At 37.7% G+C, this 25437-nt stretch overlaps 1 protein-coding gene across 2 annotated transcripts in view; it reads right to left on the bottom strand.

Moving 5' to 3' along the window:
- LOC145284759 (heat shock protein beta-1-like) overlaps positions 1-9461 on the bottom strand; it is a 35915-nt gene extending 26454 nt beyond the window's left edge. For both annotated transcript variants that reach the window (XR_013868875.1, XM_080133724.1), the window contains exon 1: positions 9001-9461. Coding sequence is in view for 1 of the 2 variants with exons in the window: in XM_080133724.1 (XP_079989850.1) it covers positions 9001-9321 (321 nt within the window). In the remaining variant the exon portion in view is untranslated. The remainder of the gene's footprint in view (positions 1-9000) is intronic.
- Between the last annotated feature and the right edge of the window lie 15976 nt (positions 9462-25437).

The following is a 25437-nucleotide window of genomic DNA, read 5'->3' as shown; positions in this document are numbered from 1 at the left end:
AGTTGTCTGATCTAGCTGAAATTTTGCATGTGCAATGATTTATATCTCTACGGGTTATGTGGCAAATTACAGCTCTGAACTAATTGTGATTTCTGTTTTACAGGTGTTTGCACTGAGTCAGGTATGAAATGGAGCCTGTTGAATGTCAAGCAGTGATCCGGCTTTTGTATTTGAAAGGACGCACACTACAGGAGACTTTTGATGAAATGAAAGAAACTTATGATGGTAATGCCCCATCATATGACCTTGTAAAACACTGGCATCGTGAATTCAAACATGGCCGTAAGTCTGTGGCAACAGCTCCCAGGCCTGGTCGCCCCCCCCCCCGTTCTGCCATTGATGAGGTATCTGTCCGTCAAGTTGAGGCTGCCATTTTGGAAGATCGGCACATTACTATTCGCCAAATAGCCCAAGATGTCAGGATTAGTACAGGGTCTGTGAAAACTATCATTCATGACCATTTGCATATGCATAAGGTGTCTGCCAGATGGATTCCCAGGTTGCTCACACCATTCCAAAAGCGAGAACGCATTGAGTGCTCGAGGATGAATTTGGAGATGTGCCAAGAAGATGAGTCAAAGTTTTTCAAAAGACTGATTACACAGGGTGAAACCTGGGTTCATCACTATGATTCAGACCAAAGCCCAGTTAATGCAGTGGAAGCACATGGACTCACCACCTCCAAAGAAGGCAAGGGTGCAGCCCTCCGCTGGCAAGGTCATGCTCACAGTCTCTTGGGACCAGGACGGAGTAGTGATGACAGATTTCCTGGAAAAGGGTACCACAATTACAGGAGCCTATTATGCTTCACTTTTGAGGAAATTAAGGGAAGCTATCAAAATCAAGAGGTGGGGCAAGATCAGCAAAGGTACCCTTCTCCTGATCCACAACTCGCATGTTGCCAGATCAGAAGCACGGGCGTGTGGTTATGAAATCCTCCCCCATTCTCCCTACTCTCCTGACCTTGCGCCCTCTGACTTTCACTTCTTCCCAGTCATGAAGTTGTTTTTTGAAAAGAAAGCGTTTCTCAGATGATGCAGCTTTGATTTCTAGAGTCATGTCGTAGTTGGAGGACCAACCTGGGGTGTTCTACAAAAACGGTCTCCAGAACTGCATCAAACGATGGGAGAAATGCAGAACTCTGGGTGGTTCCTATGTAGAGAAAGACTAATAACTGTGCCAAGTTTCGTTGCTCTACTGCTATGGAAAGATACCATTGGTTTAATGAAAATGCATTTTTTTTTTAGACTTTCGATTTTTCACTAAAATAACGAAGAAGCAGCTCCATTTATTTTAACAGCAAATGACATGTACATGAAAATAAAGGTGAAAAATACAAAAAGTTTCCCAATGTCTTAATGCTGTAATCTTTTCTCCTCTGTTTTTACTTTTCTTTCTAATTTATGGACATAAAAATATTGCGGGGGGGGGTCTCTCTTACGTCAGCAAGTTTTTTCATTTCCTGTTATCTTTCTCAACAAACTGAAAAAAAAACAACAACATCGCTTTTACTACAGACTCATCTGCTGTCCCCTCTTCCTCACTTTCCTTCATCTTCATCCACCTGTTTTGACATATGTATGTGAAAAAGTATCATTTTAATTCCTTTCTTTCTTTCTCTTGTATTTTTTTAATCTATTTTTATTTGAACTTTAAAATAAGTTAATCCCACCCACAACGCGCGTGCGCGCGCACACACACACACACACACACACACACACATTTTGTTGTTTTTTTCTCTTTGCCTCTGTCTCTGTTGGAATGAAACAAACGTTTTTCCATATGACGTCACTATTTACTGGTCGCATCACTAGGACAGTTTTTTTTTTTTTTTTACCCCAAGCAAGGTACAGTGCCACTTAGGCATAAAGGGATACTATTTAGACTAACTCTACAGGGATGCTATGTAGGGAGTTGAACAGCGAGATGTCTGTTCACACTCATTTAAACTTCTGCATGTCAGAACAGTCAGGAAAGCAGGGATCCTGGAGGAAACTCCAAAGTCTAGTAGTTTGGGGGAAGAAACTATTAGAGTAAAAGGCTTTTCGGTATCTAGGGATCTCTACAGTGTAGGGTTGAGATTTTTCTGCTTGTCTGGTTAGTTGGGAGTATTTACATCAAGTGGCTAAAAGTGCCTAGCGTTCATCAGAGCCTAATCCGTTAAAATAATTGCAAAAAGCACAGGGATTCATCATTTCAGCAATGTGACAGAGGTTGAAGTTTAGTTTTAGCAGCATTAAATGTTACCATCCATTTATGTTCAGATTCCAATGCAAACTTGGAAGTCTTCCGCTAAGATTTCACCCATTGCCGTAGATATGTGTCCATTCGTTTTTCCCTCATGTTCTCATGTCTTAGTGTCATCAGCATATACATCCATCTTGGAGACAATTTTATCAGGAAGTTCATATCATGTTGTTTTGAAGTACGACCATCGAGGACGACCTGGATTTTCCTTTTATCTAAGAAGGATTTGATTATATTAAGTATCCGTCCAATTTAATTTTCATGAGAAGACCTTTGTGTCATAAAGGCCTTAGATATATCTAGCCTCCTATACCTTATCCAGAGTTTGGTTTATGTGTTCAGAGATTACAGTTAGGATATTTCCAGTAGAACAGGTTTGTCTAAATCCATACTATCGGTTAGAAAGAAGTTTAGTGTCTATGAGGTAGTGAACTCGTGCTTGATTGATTAAGGACTCAAAGATTTTAGTGAAAAGAAGGTCGGTTTTTAATGGGGGAAAAATTCAGCTTTCCAAAAAGGGCATTCTAGATTGGGACAAAATTAAAATTTTCTCCTTCACTGATCAAGGACAGAAAAAAATGACTTGCTCACTTCCTTTTCTTTTTTTTAATTATACGTTTTTTCTGTGTTGTTGTTGTTGTTGTTTGTTTGTTTGTTTGTTTGTTTGTATTAAGAGGATAAAAATTATTTTTTAAAAAGAACGATTTTAAAAGTTAAAGTATTACGGTATTGTTTAGTCAATAAATTATCAATTTAACCAATTTTTTTATAAAAGTATATGTAAGTTTGTTAAGCTAATATTGTTTTAATCTCTATTTGTAAAATCATGAAAACTTTCAATATTTTAATACATATAAGTACAAGCCAGAAATTACTTTCTAGTCATCATTTTAAACACTGTGTTTGTGCTTTGCTAATTTTGTAAAAATTTCAACTGTTGATTGGATGATTGGATCTTTAATACAGCAATGTTATTTGAGCCAACTGAAAGCACAGAAAATATATACTTTCGCACATTTTAAACGAGAGATGTTGGGATATTGTCGACATGTATTGGGAGCAACCTAATAAATATTTCAACCACGCCTAAGGCATATTCTATACAGTCAGCCAAAGATTTTTCATTGCACGAATGTTTTTCGCCTCACTTAGGTTGCCAGATTGATGATAATATAGACTTCAACCGATATTACATCTCATCGTTACAACCAGGATCACCAACAACAACAACTAGGGAATTCAGGGGTTCAGCAGCCATATTTGTGGGATGCCCTTTTTCTTTCTATTTTCAATTTACTTTTGTAAGGAGGGGTTGGGTGGAGGGGCTATAGAACTAAATGTCTACACTGTAGTCTTTGAGTAATACTGCTTTCAGATGTGTCCATGTGCATTCGGAATTAGTGAGTCATGGGGTGTTGTCTTTACTCTGTGAAGAGATTTAGCTAAAATTGTTTCTTCAGCTATCATGGTAGCTGGTTGATTGTTTCTTTTTCGTGATAGCTTGTCACTGGCTACACTGCTAAAGTTTCTGGGATATTAGGGTTAATATGCAAGTTTAATGCATTATCAATCTCATTACACTTGGCTGGGATTAATTCTTGGGTTGTGCCCATGGTAATTTGTGACTTTGATGTATCCTTTTTGAAGACACTGTATACACTGGCCCTTAAATAGGAGCCAACATACTTCTTAACAAAGATCCAACCATTCTGTTTGGATAATATCAAATACTATTCACAACCATTGCTTTGGCACATGAATGGAACACAATGTCACCAACCTCTACTTCTGTGTATGGTCTTTGTGAACCTTGAATCGTTCGCTGCATTGATGATTACTGATAGAACTGCAGTTTTGTTGGTCAATTAGGTCCATGTCATCGAAGTATGTGTTAACTGGTGGTACAAGACTTTCTTAAGGTGTGGGGGGGGTAGGGTTTTCCGACTTCAAGTTGCAATGTGTGACGATTCTTGATGTTTTGAGTGATTTTTCCAGTGGCAGATTTATTGTTGTTGTTTTTATTACCTAGCTTGATTCAGATATAGTGGCTTAGCAGGAATTCATTGTTTTCAATGGACTTGTAGCCAGAAATGAAATCTATCCTTACTTTTAAATATTGGTAGGTACGTTACTAGTATAAATATTTATCAAAATATATTTATTAGGGTAGATGTGGTGTGGTGTTGTAAACAGGGCATGTTCTTGACAATGACCAAAGTGAGGTTACAAGGTTTTCTGTTACTGTATTTGGGGAATCTCGTTGCTGTGATAGTGTATGTACAGTCTATATTGATAGTTGCTTCAAAGTAAAACACATTCCTATACATCAGGGGCTCCTCTTCTTGCTGTTTGGTTGAAAGCAGATTAGCATTTACCCGGTTAGAAGTTGTTGACAGGATAAACATTGGTACCACCTGAAAGAGATATGATCTGCAAATTTGCTGTGGTGATAATAGATTGCACCTTATCTTCTATGCTCCTTGTAATTATAAGGCACTACTAAATCATTTCCAATATTTGGCAGTCTAAATCTCAACAAGACTATATGGAAAGTCTAATCACTAGCCAAAACTGTGGTTTGTTGGTATAGGGCACACAAAATGCGAGTACATTGAATTTGTTTTATATTAGGTGGCAATATGATTGAACCGTAATGATCTGGTTGTCACCAATCCGAATCTCAGATATAGCAAGTCTGACTGACAGACCATTCCTTTGCATGAATGGAACACCTCCAAGAATCTCAGTAACGAGATTTATGATGCCAAAGTCATCTTAGTGACATGTTGTGCTTCCTCTCTCCAGAGTGAACCTAGTTTCCCCAACCATGCCGAGTGGTAGGGAAGATCCTTCAGATTGTCTAATAGATTGGTATATGTGCATGATCCTCATACCTAGGCGCCTGGCTGTGGTATGCTTAACCATAGTACCCATGCTTCCACTATCCATGGGCATGATGATTCTGACTGGGTGGTGATTTGAGAACATGTCAAAGACTGTTTGGTCTTCATTTGTTATGAGGTTGTTTTCAATTTATCATCATTGCGATATAACTCATCCAAAACTCCAATTTCAGTTTGAATCTCATTGTTAAAGATGTTTAGATTTATTAACAATTCGAATAAGGAAGATAAGTGCACAAACTTAGAAAATAATTAGTATTTGATCTTTTTGCCTGATTTTAATTACACAGGGGGGCATATCAGGTGAGTCTGCTGAGCTCTCATAACATCATGATGTTGTCTAGTGAATGCACAACTCAGAGTTACTGAACTCCTTGAGTAGAGAGTAATGCCTTGGAGATTCCTGGCTTAATTAATGCCAACAATCAATTAATTTCAACAATCAAATAATAATGTTTGATTAGCTTAAGGAGGACACTTCAATAGGGAGACTAAAATGATAGCTTATGTGAGTATAAGTAAATAGCATAAGTCATCAATAATCAATTTCTCATCCAAGTGGAGTCTGAATGAGAAATTTCCAAAAATTTCTAGTACTTTCACTTATTTCGATAATCGTTGCAAATCATTTTATGTTCTTTTATACTAGTCATTTGTTTTCTCTCGAATTTTAGTGACGATAAACCTCTTCAGAGTCTTGTAGTATTCATGCCTCCCAGAGGAGGTCTGGTAGGTGTTTTTCCCCTAAGCCTTTCCATCTTCTCAAACACTCCTTAACCATTCTATGTGGTATCAGCCGACTTTTATACAAACACATTTTTATTTTGTGGAGAGAGAAAATTTTCAGTTTTATTATTTCTGCTCACTATGATTTCTGATACAAATCATTACTAGTAATCATGCACTGAGATAAACATTTGTCCCCAAATTTACAGTGCTCTTTGCTTCTTTTTGGTCACCATTGCAAATCACTTTGCATTCTTGCAACAGCCATCTTTGTTGATGACGGCCATTGGATTTTTCTGGCATTTGATTGATGATAAGCTGACTCAGGATTCCAGTACTCACCATACCCTTTCATTGACTCTATCATCATCATCATCATCATCATCATCATCATCATCATCATCATCATCGTCGTCGTCGTCGTCGTCGTCGTCATCATCATCATCATCATCATCATCATCATTTCTTCCTGGCTTTTACACAACAATTTTGTGTGCTACCATCCAAGGCTGCTGTAACCATATTTCTTATTTTATTTATTTATTTATTTTCTTTGGAAGGAGTATATTATAGGATTTCTGGATTATTATTATTATTTGTACTCATTAGGAATTCTAACACAGGTCAGGTCATCATACAGAATTACTCCCTGCCAACAACCTGTAGTGTTTCCTAAAGTTTGGGTGACAACAAGTCTCCACAAATTTCCATTGCTCTCCACTTCTTTCGATAACCTTTGCAAACGAATCATTTCCATTATTTCTCACTGGCAACAACCCTTCGCCTTCACTGAAATTTGGGTGACAACAAACCTCCTCAAGGTCCCAGTCCTCTTCGCACTTATCCAGTGAAGATCTGATTAATGTTTTCTCGCCTTTGTCTTTCCATCCTCCTTGACCCTTCACAACTATTTCATGTGTATGATGCCTGTCTATGCTAACACTGCAATTTTTTTTTTTGGGGGGGGGGCTTAATTTATAGTTTTGCGGTTTTCATTTTCTTGGGTCGATGTAGGATTCCACTATCTTTTTGTCTTACTTCTATTGCGATTTACAGCTGTCTGATTAGCATTTGTAGCTGATGTGCGTTAGTTTGCACATAGTTTTCCTTAAGATTTCAGATGTTTTCAGTATTACCGCATGTTGTATAGTTTCAGTCTTACCCTTGATTCCGATGTCTTTTATTCATATTCTTTAGAACTGTTCCTTGTGCTCCTACTCTTACTGGTATTATATTGATTTTCTTCATGTTTCATATTCCTTTCAGTTCTCTGGCAAATTTGATATATTTACTTCGTTTTTCTGTCTCTTTAATTTTCATAGTGTGCTATTATCAAAAATATGATCTGCCTGGTTGCATTGTTATTTAGTATATATATATATATATATATATATATATATATATATATATATATATATATATATATATATATATATATAATGAACGAATACATACTACACCGCTTCCCCTTCAAAGAAGGAGATAATGTCTGGGAGGATAGCCTCGTGTCAACAGAACAGATACTACACTACAGCTCACCTGAGTTGAGCATTGAAAGATGATATATTAGTCTTAAATAGTATAGTAAATTGAAATGAGCATTAAAATAATAATAGCATAGTTTCGGCTTCAGATGGATACGAATACTTATTCGCAGTTGATACTAAATCAAGAAACGACTTTGATATAAAAAAAAAAAATAATTTTGTCAATATTCTCTGATGTCTACATTGCATTCCCTTAGAAGAAAATCACAAATTGAATATTAATAAAGTTTTGATTAATTGTAAAACAAACGCAGTTGCCAATTAGGCAAATGATGGGTGGCATGGGCACGTGTATCTCTTGGCCCATTCCTTCTTTTCAACTCACTCGAGCACACAAAAATTATTCATCTGTGCATGCGCACCTTCACCTGTTTACGTGCACATTTATGTGTAAGGAAAAAAACTAAAAATTAATAAATAAATATGGCGAACTCAAAAGCAATCAACGTCGTTATTATATTAAACGTGAAGAAATGAAAATTTTCAAACATGAGAAAAAAACAACCTTCGTTGCATTGGAAAGAATACAAACTGCCCAAATTGTAGCTTGAATGAGATGAAAGGAAAACAAATATAAACTCGCAAACACTTTCGTTAGTGGTTATGGTGCCAACAAAACTTATGTAAGTTTTCGTTGAATAACGAAAATTAAAGCATTTTAAGAAGTAAAACTTTATATATATATATATATATATATATATATATATATATATATATATATATATATATATATATATATATATATATATATAAACATGGGTTAAATAATAATTAAAAAAGACAATCAATTTTGTTTAATAACATTAGTAGAGAAACTAGTTGCCGACTTTTAAGGTCACGACCGTCCGATACAGCCGTCTATAAGTTAGCTCATGGACAACGTAATTAAATTATATATTATTATAAATGTCATTAATAGATTTTGGCATTTGTGTAAATTGCTGATGTTTTAAACAAACATATTTAAGATGAAAACATTATTATGTACTTACGTGTCATGTCGAAATTCCAAAAATTACGAAAACTGATCCAGTAGATGTGCTAGATATATTTTTAACAAAAAAGTCATCTACAGTTACGTTCTGACATGTAGTGTTTAACAATGGCGAAACACTTAATTTGTCAATTTAAGTCCAGGGAAATAATTAAATCTGTCATACTGAATTGGTCGCACAACTCTTTCACATGAAAACATAAGATAACACTTGATAATTCGATAAATTCTATTTTTACTTGTAATTATTATTTATACCGGATCATTTTTTTTTTTTTCGTAAATTTATACTAATTTCGACATAACACGTAAGTAATAATCTTTTCACCTGGAATTCGCTGCTTAAAAACACCAATAATCTACACAAGTAGCTATGTTTTTAATGAAATGCACTATGCAGGGTTTCAAAAAAGTGATAATTTTAATTTTCACTTATTTGAAAATAAAACCAGGAAGAAATGACATTCGTCGTAAACTAATCACTCATAAAAATAAAAAAAGAAAGAAAAACGAATGGATACTATATTTACTAAGTTTTCAAATTTCAAAAATTAAAAGTTGTTTATAAAACTGTGTTTCTTACTTCTGTAAAAGCTGTCGTCTGCTGATTGTTTGTAGATGTGCTGCTGCTAAAGTGCGTCGAGTGAGCCGCCGCCGAGGAGGTGGAGGAGGAGTGCGTTGTATAGGCCGAGTGCGGAGATGCGCCAAAGTTACGTGTACGCATCCAGTTTCGCCACTGATTAAAAAAATCATCGATCATAGAGAGGCCCGTCCCAAAATGTTGGTCCATCGCTCGAGACCCTGACGGAACATCACTCCAAGGATCATCCCAGTTAGACCATGAAGGCTGACGACTAAAGAAAGGTGTGATGGTTCTCGAATAAGGATAATGCGCGTTTGCCATAGCACTATGCTGTGATCTTGCCTCTCCGGAATGATGCCGGCCTTTACAGCAGCCGTCGTGCGTACCTCTTGCTACTCGCACCCAGAATATCTCATGTATCGCAGACTCTCAGCATTTCACCAGATTATTCACCGCTGCCAAAAATTTCAAAGAGGGGTACCCCCTCCCACTTTCCTGACTTTTAGTGGCGCTTGCCAATTAAAACCCGTTGAGGATTATTTTTGTAGCGATTATTGAATCTGATATTATCAGATTAATTTCTTTCATTTTTATCGTAAAACAAAAAACATTTTTATATGTAAAACAAAGAATCTATCTGCCTGTCCGTTAATTACTTTAAGATTATTAGACCCACGAACGTGAAATTTGGTACATTGTTTATCTTGAAAATGATGTCCAAAAAGCGTTTTATATTTGATTTTAATGTGAGTTGAACCAGAATTATACAAAATTAAGTCGATTCTCAACATTTGAGAAAATTTAAATCAATTTAAGATCCTATAATAAAAGGGTCTGAACAAAATAAAAACCATCATAAACCCATAATCTTAAATAGGTGAACTTTCTTTTCATAATGTTCGCCATAGTAGTATGTTTTAATTGTATTTCATTATTTTTTAAAGTTTGTCTCAAAGAAAGCATTAGCCAATCTCCCACTTGAATTATTACATTTTTTATTTAAACCATATTTAACAGGCACAAAATTATATCGATTTTTAAAATAGAAATCAAATTTCGATCAGTCCATTACTCTCTTCAAACTTTTCTAAGCCCACATGAAAGAGTTTTCTATTTATCTCGGTATTACTTCCAGTCGCCCTAAACTTCTTCAAACCATTAGAATTGTGCATTTCAGGAGAGGTGTGGTTGGTGATTATGTAAACTTTGTTTCACAATTCGCTTTTTACGCAGACACTCTTACGGGGGGGGCATCCATTGTCTCTTAAGGCAGAGTCAGTTTTCAGATAGATCAATTGTAGAAAAATATGAGTCTTATATTAATTCACATACAGTACACAACAAAATATCAAAATAAACGAGAACACCATAAGGCATCCATAAATACAAGTAAAACTATTGAATAGTCCTAACCAGATGGGCACGCAATGGTTACGCAATACCTCAACTGGTAATTAACATTGCTGTCAGTCACGTCATGCACATTGATTTATAAAGCTAGCGGGGCTACCCAGCATTATCCAAAGTGATAAAATAAAATAAGAGGTTAACAAATATGTATAACATTTTTATATTAAAACATATCTTTCTACCTGTCTCAATACGTCTATCTTTCTTTCTTTCCCCCTTTGCCGTTTCTCCTTAGCTCTGTTTCGCCTCATCCAGACCATTCCTCTCTCTTAATAATATAAGCCATTCACTTCTTTATGATACCAGAAATTACATTAGATAACATTAACATTAGATAACAGTAGAAATGGTTGGTAAACCTACCCCCCAGGAAATCTGGCATAGTTGGCCCCCAACTATTGAATAATTTTATAATTTTAGATATTAAATCAAGAAGATACCAATTTTGGGAGTATTTGTTCTGTAGTTTTTTCTTTTTACTTTTAACTGAACCTAAATACACAATACACGTAGACCTTTATTCAATAGAAAGCGGTTGTCCAATCTATTATCCAACGATAAAACTTCTAACTTTAATGTCGACCTCATTATTATAAAGCTAGTTATTTTATAAAAAGAAAAGAAAAGGCACATGGTTTAAACGTATTTTTTAGATGATGGAAGTTTTGATGCAAAGAAGAGAGAGAAGAAATGACTTTATAATTGGCAGGAGGGGTAGAAAAATGAATGAAGAAAGCGATATCGGTCTTTACAGCAGTCGCCTGTGCTTCCTCCTTCTGTAACCGGAATGGCTCGCATATCGTAAACTCTCTCGCTTTCTACCATTGATACTTTGAAGAACGAGATCTAAAAATACGTTTCCCGTAGAAACAGCTATCTAAATCTAAATAAATGTGCAGGGAAACATCTCTTCTTCAATGACAAGATAAAATAACCATATCTATTCCCACCAGCTTCATGGAAGATAAAAGCGAAACTAAGAATGATACAAGAGAAACAAGGGGAGAGAAAGAGAGAGACAGACAGTGGGGGGGGGGGCAAGGGACAGAAATGGCAAGAACAAAACAAAGAGAGGGTGAAAGAAAAATAGCGAGGAGAGATAGGGTACTAAAAATGGAGAGATGAGATAAAAAAAGAGAAGGAAAGAGCGTGATAAAGAGCGAGAGATTTAGATTTCGGTGACATAAACACTTGTAAAGTTATTCAAACACAATACTCATTGTAGTCGATTCATTTGGCACCTTTAATTTAACCCAAGTTGCTATTTTACTCATAGCTAAAGGTATGGAGAAATTATGGATCCATGCTTTTCCCAAGTGTATTATTTTAAAATGTTATTTTTTTAGACTGTTTTCATTCCTTCCTCTATTTCTATTTCTCTTGCTCAAATTTACCCATTTTCTTCATCCAACAGGATTTTAATTCACAATGATCTTCAGTGTTATCCATTAGACCAATTATGCACACAGAGAGGGAGAAAAGGAGAGAGAGGGGGTATGTGTAGAAACAAACGAAAGATTAAAAATCTAGGAGAGGGAATGAGTCAATTAGAGGAGAAAGCACAAGAATGAAAGTGAGAACTATTTTTTTTTTTGTAAAATAGGGTGAGAGATGGTGCAGGAGAAAGAGAGAGGGGGGATTAAGAGGAAATGGGAAACATTCGGGGCAAGATCACAGTGTAGTATCTGTTCTGATGCTACACTTAACCTTTTCTGTCCTCGGTCAGTGGAGGAGAAATCCTTCATGACTGAGGCAATTTTTATTTTTATTCCTATCAAGAGTAGTGTCCCATTTTGGGAAGCTGGATTTCCCCACATTAAAAACCGACCTTGTGTCTAACTATATTCTTGTGGGGAGGCAAGTAAATAGGAACATTGGGACAAAAAAAGAGCGAAATGAAGTGGGCGAGAGAGATAGAGAGAGATAGAGAGAGATAGATAGAGATAGATGGAGAGAGATAGAGAGAGATAGAGATAGATATAGAGAGATAGAGATAGATGGAGAGAGAGAGAGATAGAGAGAGATAGAGAGAGATAGAGATAGATAGAGATAGATAGAGATAGATGGAGAGAGAGATAGAGAGAGATAGAGATAGATGGAGAGAGATAGAGAGAGATAGAGAGAGATAGAGATAGATAGAGAGAGATAGAGATAGATAGAGATAGATAGAGAGAGATAGAGAGGGGCAGAAATGAAAGACATCTAAAAGAATACCATTTTTAAGAAACAAAATAAATCTCTATTTTATGGCATATCAATCCTTTCTGATTTAATTCCAAAACACAATATTGATTGTAAAAGTATCGATTAGACGAGAACTTTCACTCATACTCACCATTTCGTCCCCACCCTTCCCTAGCGATGGTGAAATAGTGATTCACACGCCTTGGTATGTGAAGTAGTCTAGTAGTGATATTCGTGACGATAACTACAGAAAACATATTCCAAGTCACAACGCATCGTGATTTTAAACTGTTCCTGATTAAAAGCAATCAAACTTGGTGGTGGTGGTGGTGGTGGTGGTGGTGGTGGTGGTGATGATGATGATGATGATGATGATGGTGGTGGTGGTGGTGGTGGTGGTGGTGGTGGTGGTGGTGGTGGTGATGATTGCGCCGGCGAAACTGAGCTTTAAAAGTCTCATATAAATTTACTTTCAGCGGTTCTATTCGAATCATCAGCAGCGAATGTTGTTAAACGTATTGATTCTCGATTCGACAAATGTTCAAAACAGTTTCTTTCAACCAATCATATCGAACATACACTGTAACACTCCTGACGCCAGCCGAAATGAACATGTCTACTCAGTTTTTTTCTTATAAACGTGTCTTTACTTAAAATTTTCTCGGGTATTTTGAACTCAACATTTTTTATTGTCTTAAGAATTTATCAATAAAAATGAATTATTTTGTATGAATAGGTGTTGTGGGGATTCAACCATGCATTAAAGATAATTTTAGTGGGGGATGCCCTTTTCTCTACCCTGCAACTCTCTCCCATGGAAGAGACGTTGCGAGCCTATCCTTGTTTTATCGTTATTTCCATGGCAGGTGCTCGTCTGAACTCCAATCTCTGGTCCCCCCTCGCCAATCTTTCACGAAAAACACCTGTCTAGCTGAATCCGCTGTGAAAAATTTCCCCCACTCTATATCTGTGCCTAAATCAAAACGTGAATTCCATGAACAAAGCTTCTTTCTTAGAACTGCACGCCTGTGGAACTCTGTTCAGTCTGCCTGCTTCCCACCGGACTACAACTTGGATTTCTTCAAGTCCAACGTTAACAAATTCCTAATGAACCGCCCCCTTAAGTAAACACTTCATCAAATCTCCACACTAACGTAATTTACTTGCAATAACCCTTATCCCTGAGTGGCTTCCGATAACCCTTATCCCTGAGTGGCTTGAGGACAACGAAGATTATTTAACGTTCGCGTCGGTCGATAACAAGCACTGCGATGATTTCAAGCTGGTAGAATTATTATCGGGAGATAATTTCTGTTCTTTTGTGGATCAACTCGTGAGAAATCGTGACAAGCGGTCCTCCAAACGCGTGGCTAGAAATCCAACAATCGTCAAAGGGCACAATCCTACTTCTCCTCGGGCTGCATGTATACAGCCTATCTTCCCCATTTGTATGTGTGCGGCGATATTTCGCGAGACCACAGCTTATAAAACCACAGATGCCATCATCACGCACGCACGCACACACACGCACACACGCACACTGTTACTAACTCTACAGCAGGAATTGATGGGGGCAATTATTGGGAATAAGTGGTGGGTTAAAATTAAGGAAGCCATTAGGTCCTTTGCTACCAACTTTAGCAATTTTAGCACTGTAATCTCTGAACGTATATACCATCCACTGGACAAAGCGGGGGAGGGCAGAGCGGTAGCTCTAGATATATCTAAGGCTTTTGACAGGGTATGGCATGAGGGTCTTCTCAGGAAAATTAAATCATACGGTATCACTGGTAGAATGCTCAAAATAATTAAATCCTTCTTAGATAAGAGAAAAATCCAGATTGTCCTCGACGGTCGTACATCTAAACAGTGTGATATAAATGCGGGAGTGCCTCAGGGGTCTATCCTTGGGCCTCTATTGTTCCTAATATTTATTAATGACCTCCCCGACAAAACTGCCTCTGAGATGGGTATATATGCTGATGACACCACACTCTATAACAGGCATGACAGGAAAACAAATGAACACATAACTAAAGAAATGGCAAAAACACTAGAGGATGACCTCCAATCTGTAGTGGAATGGGGACATAAATGGATGGTCACATTCAATGCTGCCAAGACTAAACTGGTTTCCTTCAATAATTACAAGAAACCTTCTCTGCCACCAATAGCAATGGCCAGTGACTCCCTGTCTGAGAGTACATCTTTCAAACTGCTTGGCATAACGTTCACAGGAAACATGAGTTGGAACAATTATATTGAAAATATTGTCAAAGCCACTGCGAAAAAGGTAGGCTCTCTCTACCGTGCTAGAAAACTACTGACACCTGTACCTCTATAAGGCCACCATTCGCCTATGTATGGAGTATTGTTGTCACATTTGGGCTGGTGCATCTGCTGCTAATCTCTCGCTCCTAGACAAGGTTCAAAAGAGAGTCACCAATCTGATAGGCCCTGAACTGGCATCTAAGCTTCAGCCTCTGTCCCATCGACGAAACGTTGCATCCCTCTGCCTGTTCTACAAGTATTTTAATGGTGAATGCTCTGACGAACTGCAGACACTTGTGCCCCCACGACGTAGACACCCTCGACAAACCCGACAGGCAGCTAAATCCCACCCCCACACAGTAGAGATCCCTAGATGTAAAAGATCTTTCTACTCTAGTTTCTTCCCCAGAACCACTAGACTCTGGAATTCCATTCCAGGTCCCTGCTTCCCTAACTGTACTGACATGCAGAAGTTCAAGTGTAACGTGAACCGACATTTTGCTGCCCAAATCCCAACATAGTGCCCCAGCAGTTGCTGCCCCTGATAGTAGCCCCCTACACCAAAGTGGCAATGTGCCTTGTTTGGGGTGAAAATGTAATAAAAAAAAAAAAAAAAAGACTCAACCTAGATTCTAGGGCAGCTAAAGCGATGCTAGAGTCTAGATTAGATCGGGCGGTGGAGGAGGGGATAGTGCTAGCATAAATATAATTAAGGCTCAGCTTGTCTCCCTTACTGAAAAGGAGCACCAAACTTTAGTGATTAGGGCTAGGTTAAAAAGAATGCTCCAGGAAGCAACAAACATGGCTGCATGCAGAGGAGTTTAGGCAAGCAGCTGATAGGCACATCGCTTGTGTCACATTGCCAGACGGGCGTACCGTGACCACAAACCAGGGTGTGCTCGAGGCGTTTAGATCTCATTTCCAGGAGCTTTTTTCCATGGAACCCAGTCTGTTATTAGAACAGTTCGACACCTATTTGGCTGACTTTTCTCGTCTTTTGACGACCGAAGTGGCTAGGTGCGAAGGTGGCATAACGGAGGATGAAGTCATTGAAGCCTTAAAGTGGGTTGGCCTTAATAAGTCACCGGGGATCGATGGTCTGCCCTACGAAGTGTATTTGAGGTTGTTGTACATCTTTATCCCTTTGCTGACGGTTTTGTTTAAGTCATGGTTTAGGAACAGCTCAATCCCCAAGTACTTTACCATGGGTGTGATAAAGCTTGTTCGTAAAAGCAAAGATGATGCGGATGGGTTAGGTAATTTCAGGCCCTTAACGATGCTTAACGCTGAGTTAAAGATTTTGTCCAAGATTCTCGCAAATCGTCTGCAGCTTGTCCTGGCTCATCTTATAAGCCTCGAGCAAACATGTGCCGTGAAGGGCAGGACAATCCAGAATAACTTGCACGCAATACACCTGATGATAGAAAAAGTCGGCACTGAGGCCGTGCTGATAAATTTAGATCAGTCCAAAGCCTTTGATAGGGTTGATCATTGGTATTTGGGGGCTGTTATGTCGGCGGCTGGTTTTGGCCCACAATTTCGCTTGTGAGTTCATCTTCTCTATGCTAACCCGAGGTGATCGTAGAAGTGAATGAGAAGAGGTCAAAACCCTTCAGTTTGTCATGATCAATTTGTCAAGGGTGCCCGTTATCACCCATGCTATATGTGCTTGTGATCGAGCTATTTTTGCGCAGGCTAAGGGTGAATCCGGTCCTATGCAGAATCACTTTGCCAGGTGCAGATGCCCAGGTAAAGTACTCTGCCTATGCCGACGACATAACTGTGCTTGTAACGAGCAGTGCTGAGAATAGTGTCGTTGGTGTAGAAATCAGATTGTATGAAACGGTAACAGGGGCCAAAATTAACTGTGACAACTCTTTGGGTTTGCGCATTAGTGCCTGGAGGGGTGTACCCCTTCAGGTGGCCTTTAGTTGGAGCAAGGGGCCTTGCAAGATACATCTGGTTTGGTCCTGACCTCCAGCTGGAGAAAAATTGGTCGGAGGCTCTGAAAGCGGTTAGCTCCGCAGCTGCGCTGTGGATCAGTAGAAACCTTTCATTAAAGGGGAGACCGGAGGTGTGTAATATCCACATCTATCTAATCTTTATTTATCGTCTATCAGTGCTTCCAATCCTGTCAGATACACTGCTATACTTGCAGAGGGCTCTTTTTAAACGTTTTATGGCTTGGAAAGGCCCCTATGGTCTGCCACGATGTCTGCTATCTACATCCTTCTGAAGACGATCTAGGTATGCCAAACATGAAGATTTGGCTCCACACACTACGGCTCTACTACCTAGATCGAATGTGCACACAAGATAGGAAAAACTTTGATCTCATTGAACACATCTTGCTATACCATCTGGATTTAATATTCCTCTGACATCATCACAAATAAACCTATCATTAAGACTCGCATTACACATCCATCATATCATTCTCATAATTTCTCTCCATGCAACGCATGTCCTCAACCCTTACTGGCTAGGTTTCACTTTCATTAGATCATAATAATGATAGACTCTTCTCTTTGTCAACAATTGCAACGGTCTTCTGGTTAGAAATAGCAGAAGAACTTACTACACAAACTCTTACAATCGCACTAGTACCTGCTCTAATGGTATTACCAATTAAATTCCTTTGTGCTATCACTTGTGAAACTAAAAATCACTCAAGAAGAAATGGAAAAAATTTGATGATCTGATGTTACTGACATTTTTTCTTTTTACTCGTAGTCATCCCAAACAAGGTGTATTGCCATTTGGATGTAAGGGGCTATTATGTGTGGGACCATTTCTACCAGGGCACTATGTACAGAGTTGAGCAGTAAGAAGTCTGTTCACATTAAATTTCTTCATGTCAGTACAGTCAGGAGACCAAGAGGGAATTCCAAAGCCTTGCAGTTCATAGAAAGAAACTATCAGATTAGAAGGATTTGAGAGGGGTGCATGAGTCCGAGGGGGAGGCACACAGGTTGCCCCAAGGTGAATGCCCCTTCTACTGCGAGTGCCGGTGTACGCTGAAGTTCCTCTTAATAGTTAAGGAAAGCCTCTCCAACGCTCTTCTGTTGTCCCGAAAGCCATTATATCGGTTGTTAGTGAGGGGATCCGTAAGGGATGTTATTGGTGACGGGCTCTCTTTGACAAAGGGGCAGCTCCACTCAATCTGGCCTTGGGCGCCTGGGTCAGGATGCCTGACTAACGATGAGACATCCTTGACCTGGTTGGTAATTCGGGATGCTCTCTGAGTCGGTAAGAGACTTTACTCAGCTGGCTTGGCGGATTTGCCTATTTATAAATGGTGCAGCGATGAGGTCGAGACTTTATGTCACGCCTTCGTTTATTGTTGTATTGTGGTGCCGTTGATTGAGTTTGTTACAGGTCTCATGGTTCACATACTGAACAGATCGTCATTAACTTTGGTTCCTATCAATGTCTGTAGCAATTGGGCACCGACAACGGATAGGCTTAGAAAAGAATTGTGTTTGACCTTGCTAGCAGTGATGAGAGGTGTTATCTGGAACACACGCATGAGAGTGGTCTACGGATCTGAGGAGCAAGCATTGACTGGTACATGGATGTGCCTTAGGCAAAGAATTTTGGGACCCAAAAACGAACGTCAGTCTTGACATGTTTTAAGTCAAGACTATGTCACGCCTTTAGACTAGAGTAGGACCAGTTTTTGTAGACTTTTGTGTTCATAACCTACCTAGTGTGTGATAGCGATCATTAGGCCCCGTTTTTAGTTTGTCCCATTTTTTTAGCCCCATTCCCCTCCCCAATTAGGTGAGAGATCGTTTGATTCGCCAAAGATGCGGGTTCTATTTCGAAGTTTTCGTGTTTAAAATAAAGCATTCGGACCTTTCGACTGCCGAAACAGTACATCTGCCACAGTTTAGCAACAGGGGGTCTTTTGTTACTAACATTGTAAATATTTCAGCCTTATTTTGTATTATAAAATTTTTATATCCCAAACCCCTCTTTCTTTTTTATGGGTTTTAATTAGTTTATCATGGTATGATGTTTTTATGGTGATTGGCGATGGATTTATACGCTGATGGATGTATAGTATGAATGTGGTATTGTGGTGAAAGTAGAGTGAAAGTAGGAACTAGTTAGGTTAGATTAGTTAGCTTTAGACAGCAAAGACCGTCCCTCCCCCTCCCCCATGTTCGGCCTTGTGCCAAATTTTTCTTTTAATTGTATTGTTACTTTTAAATGAAAATAAATATTTACCCCCATTACGAGTCAAAAACATTTTACACTATATAAACATTGCACATAAAAGAAAGGCCGATAGACACCATTTTCAAGACATTTGATTGTGACTAACGCCAACCAGAAAAGCGACTGTCGAGATGAAATAAAATTCACTAATCTCTGAAAAGTTATTTACAAGGTTTTTGCGGAGCAAAAAGGTTTAGGAGGGAGTATTGTAGCCCCCCTCCCCCCATGCACAAGATATGAACTCTTCCAAACTGTATAAATTAACTGAGAGTTATGACTCTTGAGGGTCAGTGTACTTTCGTAGTCCGCCATTTCGGCGGCACTTACTGCGACTGTTGCTCTTTCCATATGCTATTTTTCTAACTTATCTCCATATCCGTGTTTTCCTTAAAAAAACGCGGACACGGAGATGAGTTAGAAATAGGTATTGTCCTTCTTACATTTAATATTGCATATCCCACTAAAGTTCTGTTACATTCATGTACCACTTGTTTCTATTGTTTGCTTGTCTAAATTTGTTATTCAATTACCACCCAAACTTAACCCTACCATAGAGACAGAGTGGCAATATGAAAACAAATCTCATTGTCTGTCTGCCTTATGTTTTTTTTTTTGTGTGTGTGTGTGTGTGTGTGTGTGTGTGTGTGTGTGTGTGTGTGTGTGTGTGTGTGTGTGTGTGTGTTGTGGGCCAGTAATATATCTCCACTGGATAACATCGGATAAACATCACTAGTTTCTTAATAAAATAAGTTTCGCTCTTTACCAAATTTATAGAGGAACTGCTGGCATCTGTAATACAAACCCAATTTATATGTATATTTCAAGAAGCAGATATGATTGTACACACAGCGTCACTCGGTCCTCTCAAAGACCAAATAAAAATACTAACAAAAATAATGGTCACAATAATAAGACAAAATGGGATAATTTATAAGTTGGAAACAACGAACAGAAAGAAGGACGAAATGAAAAATACAAGGGTGTTTTTATGCTATAGGAAATCTACAGTAAAACATGAACATACGAAATAATACCATTTTCATACGAAAAGAATTATTATAATAATAAAATATTATAAATAATCCAATAGAATAGCATAAAACATTTCTATATCTGGTTCAGTGAAAATAAAAATTAATTGGGGAAAATGCGTCCCTAAAATGGAAACCAAGAAAAAGACGATACGTTGTATTTGAAATTTGAATATACTGTCCATTCATTCTCCAAGAAATTTTGAAAATATTCTGTTTAGTAGTCAAACCAGACATCTTGGTATTACATATGCTCTACCTATACCAATATATACATATATACTACTCTCTTCAACTTTTATTGCTAAAACATTTCTGTTTAATATCTACCAGTCGAAGATCCCTTATTGACAATAACTCTTGCGGGAACTGGTCCATTTTGGTGCCCTTTTATTTGCCTGGTGGAGATATTAGTTTTTGGTAGGTTTAGGAGATCCACTCTTCCAGACCTTGTCTCTCCTCTTTGGAAAGGTGTCAGGTTATTTCTAACTGCTTGAGGCGTCGCTGCCGGGGAATGTCGACGGGGTTGTTTCAGGCAATTTTAAGAGGCCAGAATGCCCCTTCTTTAGGGGTGTTGGTTCGTTCTTCCCATCCTTGGCCTTGTGCCACATCTTCCTGCGGTGAGAAGGAACTAAATATCAGTAGTTTCGAGACAGTCTTACTGCAACATACTATTCTGTAATTCTGTAAATACACTGTAAATATACCTCCGTGTTGTCTTATTTATTATCAGTCCTTCACTGGCGATAAGAACTCAGACTTATTCGAACACAACATAACTCGGACAAATGTTGCTCACAATACTGGCAATGAGAACTTGGACTTATGTCGGATTTTTTATGGTGGACTGAGGAGATGTAAGAAATGACTGTCAAGTTTGAATTAAAACCAAATATGCAACCAGTTTTTAAAAAGAAAATACACGTTTCATTCAGACTCGGGAAAATGGAAGAATAATCGAAAGTAGAGTACAGCAAGTGGTCTTCGCTTACAATCTACACACAAAAAAGAGATCCATATTCATGCATTGGATTGAACCATACACTAACGGATTACCTCTACTCAGCTGTGGTATTCGCTTAACTCAACGGAAGAAAAATATTTAAAAGGTTCATTTAAGTGATGCTTATCTATGTAACCCCTCACGTAAGAAGGGGGTTAAGGACCCCTGTCTATCTGAATTCTTGGCTTATGTAGTCTATAGTCTATTCTTCTCTGAGGTTGTTACATGAAATCTGGTATGCTGAAAGCAAATATCGAAGCAGCAGGCAGGAAGAAAGACAAACTTATGTAGTCTATCTACAGAAGCTTAATTTCGCAGAATTATGTACAAATGTTTTTACAGATCTCATTCAGTGTTTGTAAGTTTTTTTCACAGTCTCAAATCTCTTCACAGACAGCAACAGACGGTTGGATGAGGAAGGTGGAGGCATCACGTCTCTATACGGTCTGTTCTTCTCGAAGTCAACAAGCGATCCCCAACTGCAACTCAACTCTCAACTCAACTTCAACTGACTAATTCTCGCACGACAGTCGTATATATAGTAAGGTATGTGGATGGGGTGGAAATCCACCCCCCCCCCCCAGCTAATAAGATTTCGCCAAGAAATCGCCACGAAATCGAAGCCCTATCTCCCTGGGTGGGCACAATTCCCATACCTGAAATCTGAATTACTAATTCTCACGATTTCCAGGGCCAGATTTCAATTCTGACATCCGACCTTGAGTTCATTTAAGGCCAGACAATGTTATAAGTGAAATTTCCTGTCATCAACTTTTAGCTGTAAAAATATATTTCTCTGGTTTCAAAGAATATCTATTTTGACATGAAATAAAATATATATATATTTATTTTCTCCATCTTAAATCATTGGGTTATCTGGCGTCATCCGGGAATGATAAGCTATCTCAGCGTAGTTCTAAAGCTCCTGAATGGGGGATTACGTTACATCTACAAATGCCTGTAGACGAATAATGCTCAAAGTTACTTTGTATAAATACCATAAGAGTTTTTAAAAATGCGAAGGAATACCATGGCACCAACTATTTTTCAACAATGGACACCTTGTATAGCGGACTAGAGTTTACGAGAATCTACCGCGATAATCAGTAAAAGTATCGAGCAACACAAATTACACGTGTGCAAGATGTATTTAAAAGAATCCAGGATTATAGATTTAAATTAAATAAGGGAAAATCCGTTTTTTTAATGAAAAAAAAAATCGAAATATCTTGGTTAAATTTTAGGCGTTGGTTTAGTAATTTATTACATTGTGTTTATTTCACATATGCACAATTTGCGAGATTTTTTGAGTGAGCTATTAAAAAATAAAAACATTTCAGAAGGCATTTGATAAAAAAATATCCTTATTTTTAACGCCCTACAAATCCATATCTCGAAATCATCATAGCTATTAATGCTAGTTCGTACATCATTGGAGTTGGCACAAAATGGAAGGCGGATCACTAAAATCTATCGCTTAAGCGTCTGGTACACGTAGAAAAAAGTTACAAATCGAGAATAACGCATTGGATATTATTTTTACAGACACCATATTTCATCGACAGAGACATTTTGTGTGGAAAGCTGATCATCAATCATTGATAACGATTTATGGATTAAAAAGGGATTACCAAGGCATTCTGCAAACAGACTACAAAGATGAGGCATAAGTCTTCTCAATTCTAATTATAAAACAGAGTAATTTTCATCATAAAAAATTAGTGATGCTGATGGATTATTCAGACTTATTTCAAAATATGCTGAACACCTTGAACCGTTTGCCTCCCTACAAACTGGGGTAGAAGTAAATGAAGAAGGTAATATCTGAAATGTCACTGTTACAAAAAATAGATACTATATTACTCCCTTCCTCAAAGAAGGATGTACTACGTAGGAAGATTATCTCATTCCTTAAAAAGAAGAAGTAATTCTTTGGTGGACGACAGAACAGATACTACACTACATTAAAAGATAATACAATAATAGATTAACCCATTTTTCATTCATTTAAAAATGCCTAGTCATAAAAACATTATTTTTATAATTCTTTGGCCTAAGTCAATGTGTTGTATCTGTCAAAGTATGCCAACGAGGTGATGACTCGTATCGATCCCGAACATCCTTTGCCGCTAAACGTATTCTTTGTGATCGACAATATACAAGGCCGGATGTTTCTCGTGATCCTGGTCATAGCTTGAATGGTGGTATGGTGTGGTGTGGTATGGTATGGTCTGGTCTGGTGTGGTATGGTATGGTATGGTGTGGTGTGGTGTAGTGTGGTGTGGTCGTTTCGTTCGAGAGATAATTAAGGAATTGAAACTTTTGCTGATTAGGATTTGATCGCTTTCTTCAAGCATCAGCTAAAGGTCAAGATCAGATGTGATAGAAAAGGATTACATTCCTTGGTCTTTGTAAAAATGGTGAATACAAGTAGCAGGCTCGTGTGTACGAAAAGTGTCAAATAATTAAGGCCGTGTGTGCCGAAAACCCTCAGAATGCAAGCATCATAAAAAATAACAATTGAAAATTCAAAAAGTCGTTTGGAAAAACGATGTTAAATACAACGACGACCAGCAAACAACGGTCAGCGAATGTCATAGGGTCGATTGTTAGAGGAGAGATCAGATGTCAAAGTTCACAGACGATTACGTAACAAGCGGCCGAATTAAGTTGAAGTATAGTCTTTGTTTTGACGGGCAGAGGCAGAGAGAGAGAGAGGGAGAGAGAGAGAGAGAGAGAGAGAGAGAGAGAGCTCAGCGAATTCCTGCGTACGCGTCCTCCTTCTACCTACATACCTTTGATCGGGCTCGCCGTCGCCACCACCCAAAATCAAAAATAAAGCTAATTTATATTTTTATAAACCAAGGTATTGTCATATTTATGAGTACTACTAATACATCATGTACGTGATCCCTACGCTGGTAATAGAAATTTTGCAAGATGTCCATCCTCCATTTTCAAATCTTTGTTCTCGGACACACTTATATTGTATTTATCCTGGAAAAACACAACCCCTTCTACAAACTTCATACCCCTTTTCTTTTTTTTTCTTTTTTTTTTCGCTTACTATGGCCCCACTCAAATTTAAAGATTAGCCTGCTTGTTTTCAGTTCTGAACAAACCAGAAAACGGTAAGTCTATTATTTAGAAAGGCATGTGAGGGTCTTACTAACCGATGTAAGACAGTTCCCTAGAGTAAATGTGGTATTGTGGTATCTGAGATGATTATAGTTCAGAGTAGGATAGACACTTTATCATTTTAGACCAAGAATAAGCAACTATTTTTCTCAGTACACTTTTGATAGCCTTGTGCCTAATTTGTTTCGAATGTAAATATTTTATATTTTCCACAAATAAATATTTCAAAGTGTAGTATCTGTTTACCCACAAAAGACGCATGAACCAGACGAGAAAATTATATTTAGATGCTAAGTAGTTATGTTCTCGATAAATTGTACCAGTATTTATTCTTTTTCTCTTGTTAATGAAATTGCAGTGTTTATTGGGTTGAGCGATCAAATCTAACAAAAACTTCTAATAGAAATAAGTCACTCGCAATTTTATCACAAATGTGATTGTTCTTTTTTTTAGCTTAACAATTTTCGTCTATGCAAAACCAGTTCAGACGTATCATAAATTATGTTTCTATTTCAAGTAACAACACGTATCTGCTATGCAAGTATGAGAGTCGATACACTGATATGAATATTTTATAATCGTGATAAATTTTATAATCGTGATAAATTTTATAATCGTGATACATACAAAAGGATTGCTTCACTCTGAATGGAAAACTACCTGAACGTACAGTTAAATCCAAATTGAAGGAGTTGAGAAAATCATTCAAGAAATAATTTGACTTAACGTACACATAATGTACTTTCTCTGTGTGTATGTATATATATATATATATATATATATATATATATATATATATATATATATATATATATATATATATATATATATATATAGTATTTCAGCCCGGCTTTGCCCAGATGTTTGGAGGTGTATGTTGAGCAAAAAAAAAAAAAAAGCGGTCAATTTTTTTTCAACTTTGACCCCTATTATGACCCCTTAACATTTATTGTTTTGGGCTCAAATAAAGTTATTAAGTTAGATCCATGTCCAAGGAACCTATATCTAAAATTGCATGTGTTTAGACCCAAAATTGTCGGAGGAGTTTGGTAAAGTTCTCAAAAGTCAAATCATTGAACTTTGACCCCTTAACAGCCAAATTTCTGCCCGAAAATTGATCACAAAGATTTTCCCAAATCTCAGTACCCTGTATATATAATTTCGAGTCCGTTATTG

The sequence above is a fragment of the Euprymna scolopes genome, chromosome 9, assembly GCF_053919585.1.
Source record: "Euprymna scolopes isolate OS-2025 chromosome 9, ASM5391958v1, whole genome shotgun sequence".
NCBI classification, from domain to species: Eukaryota; Metazoa; Mollusca; class Cephalopoda; order Sepiida; family Sepiolidae; genus Euprymna; species Euprymna scolopes.
Note: the sequence above shows the minus strand (reverse complement) of the source record. Positions and strands in the feature narration are given on the sequence as shown.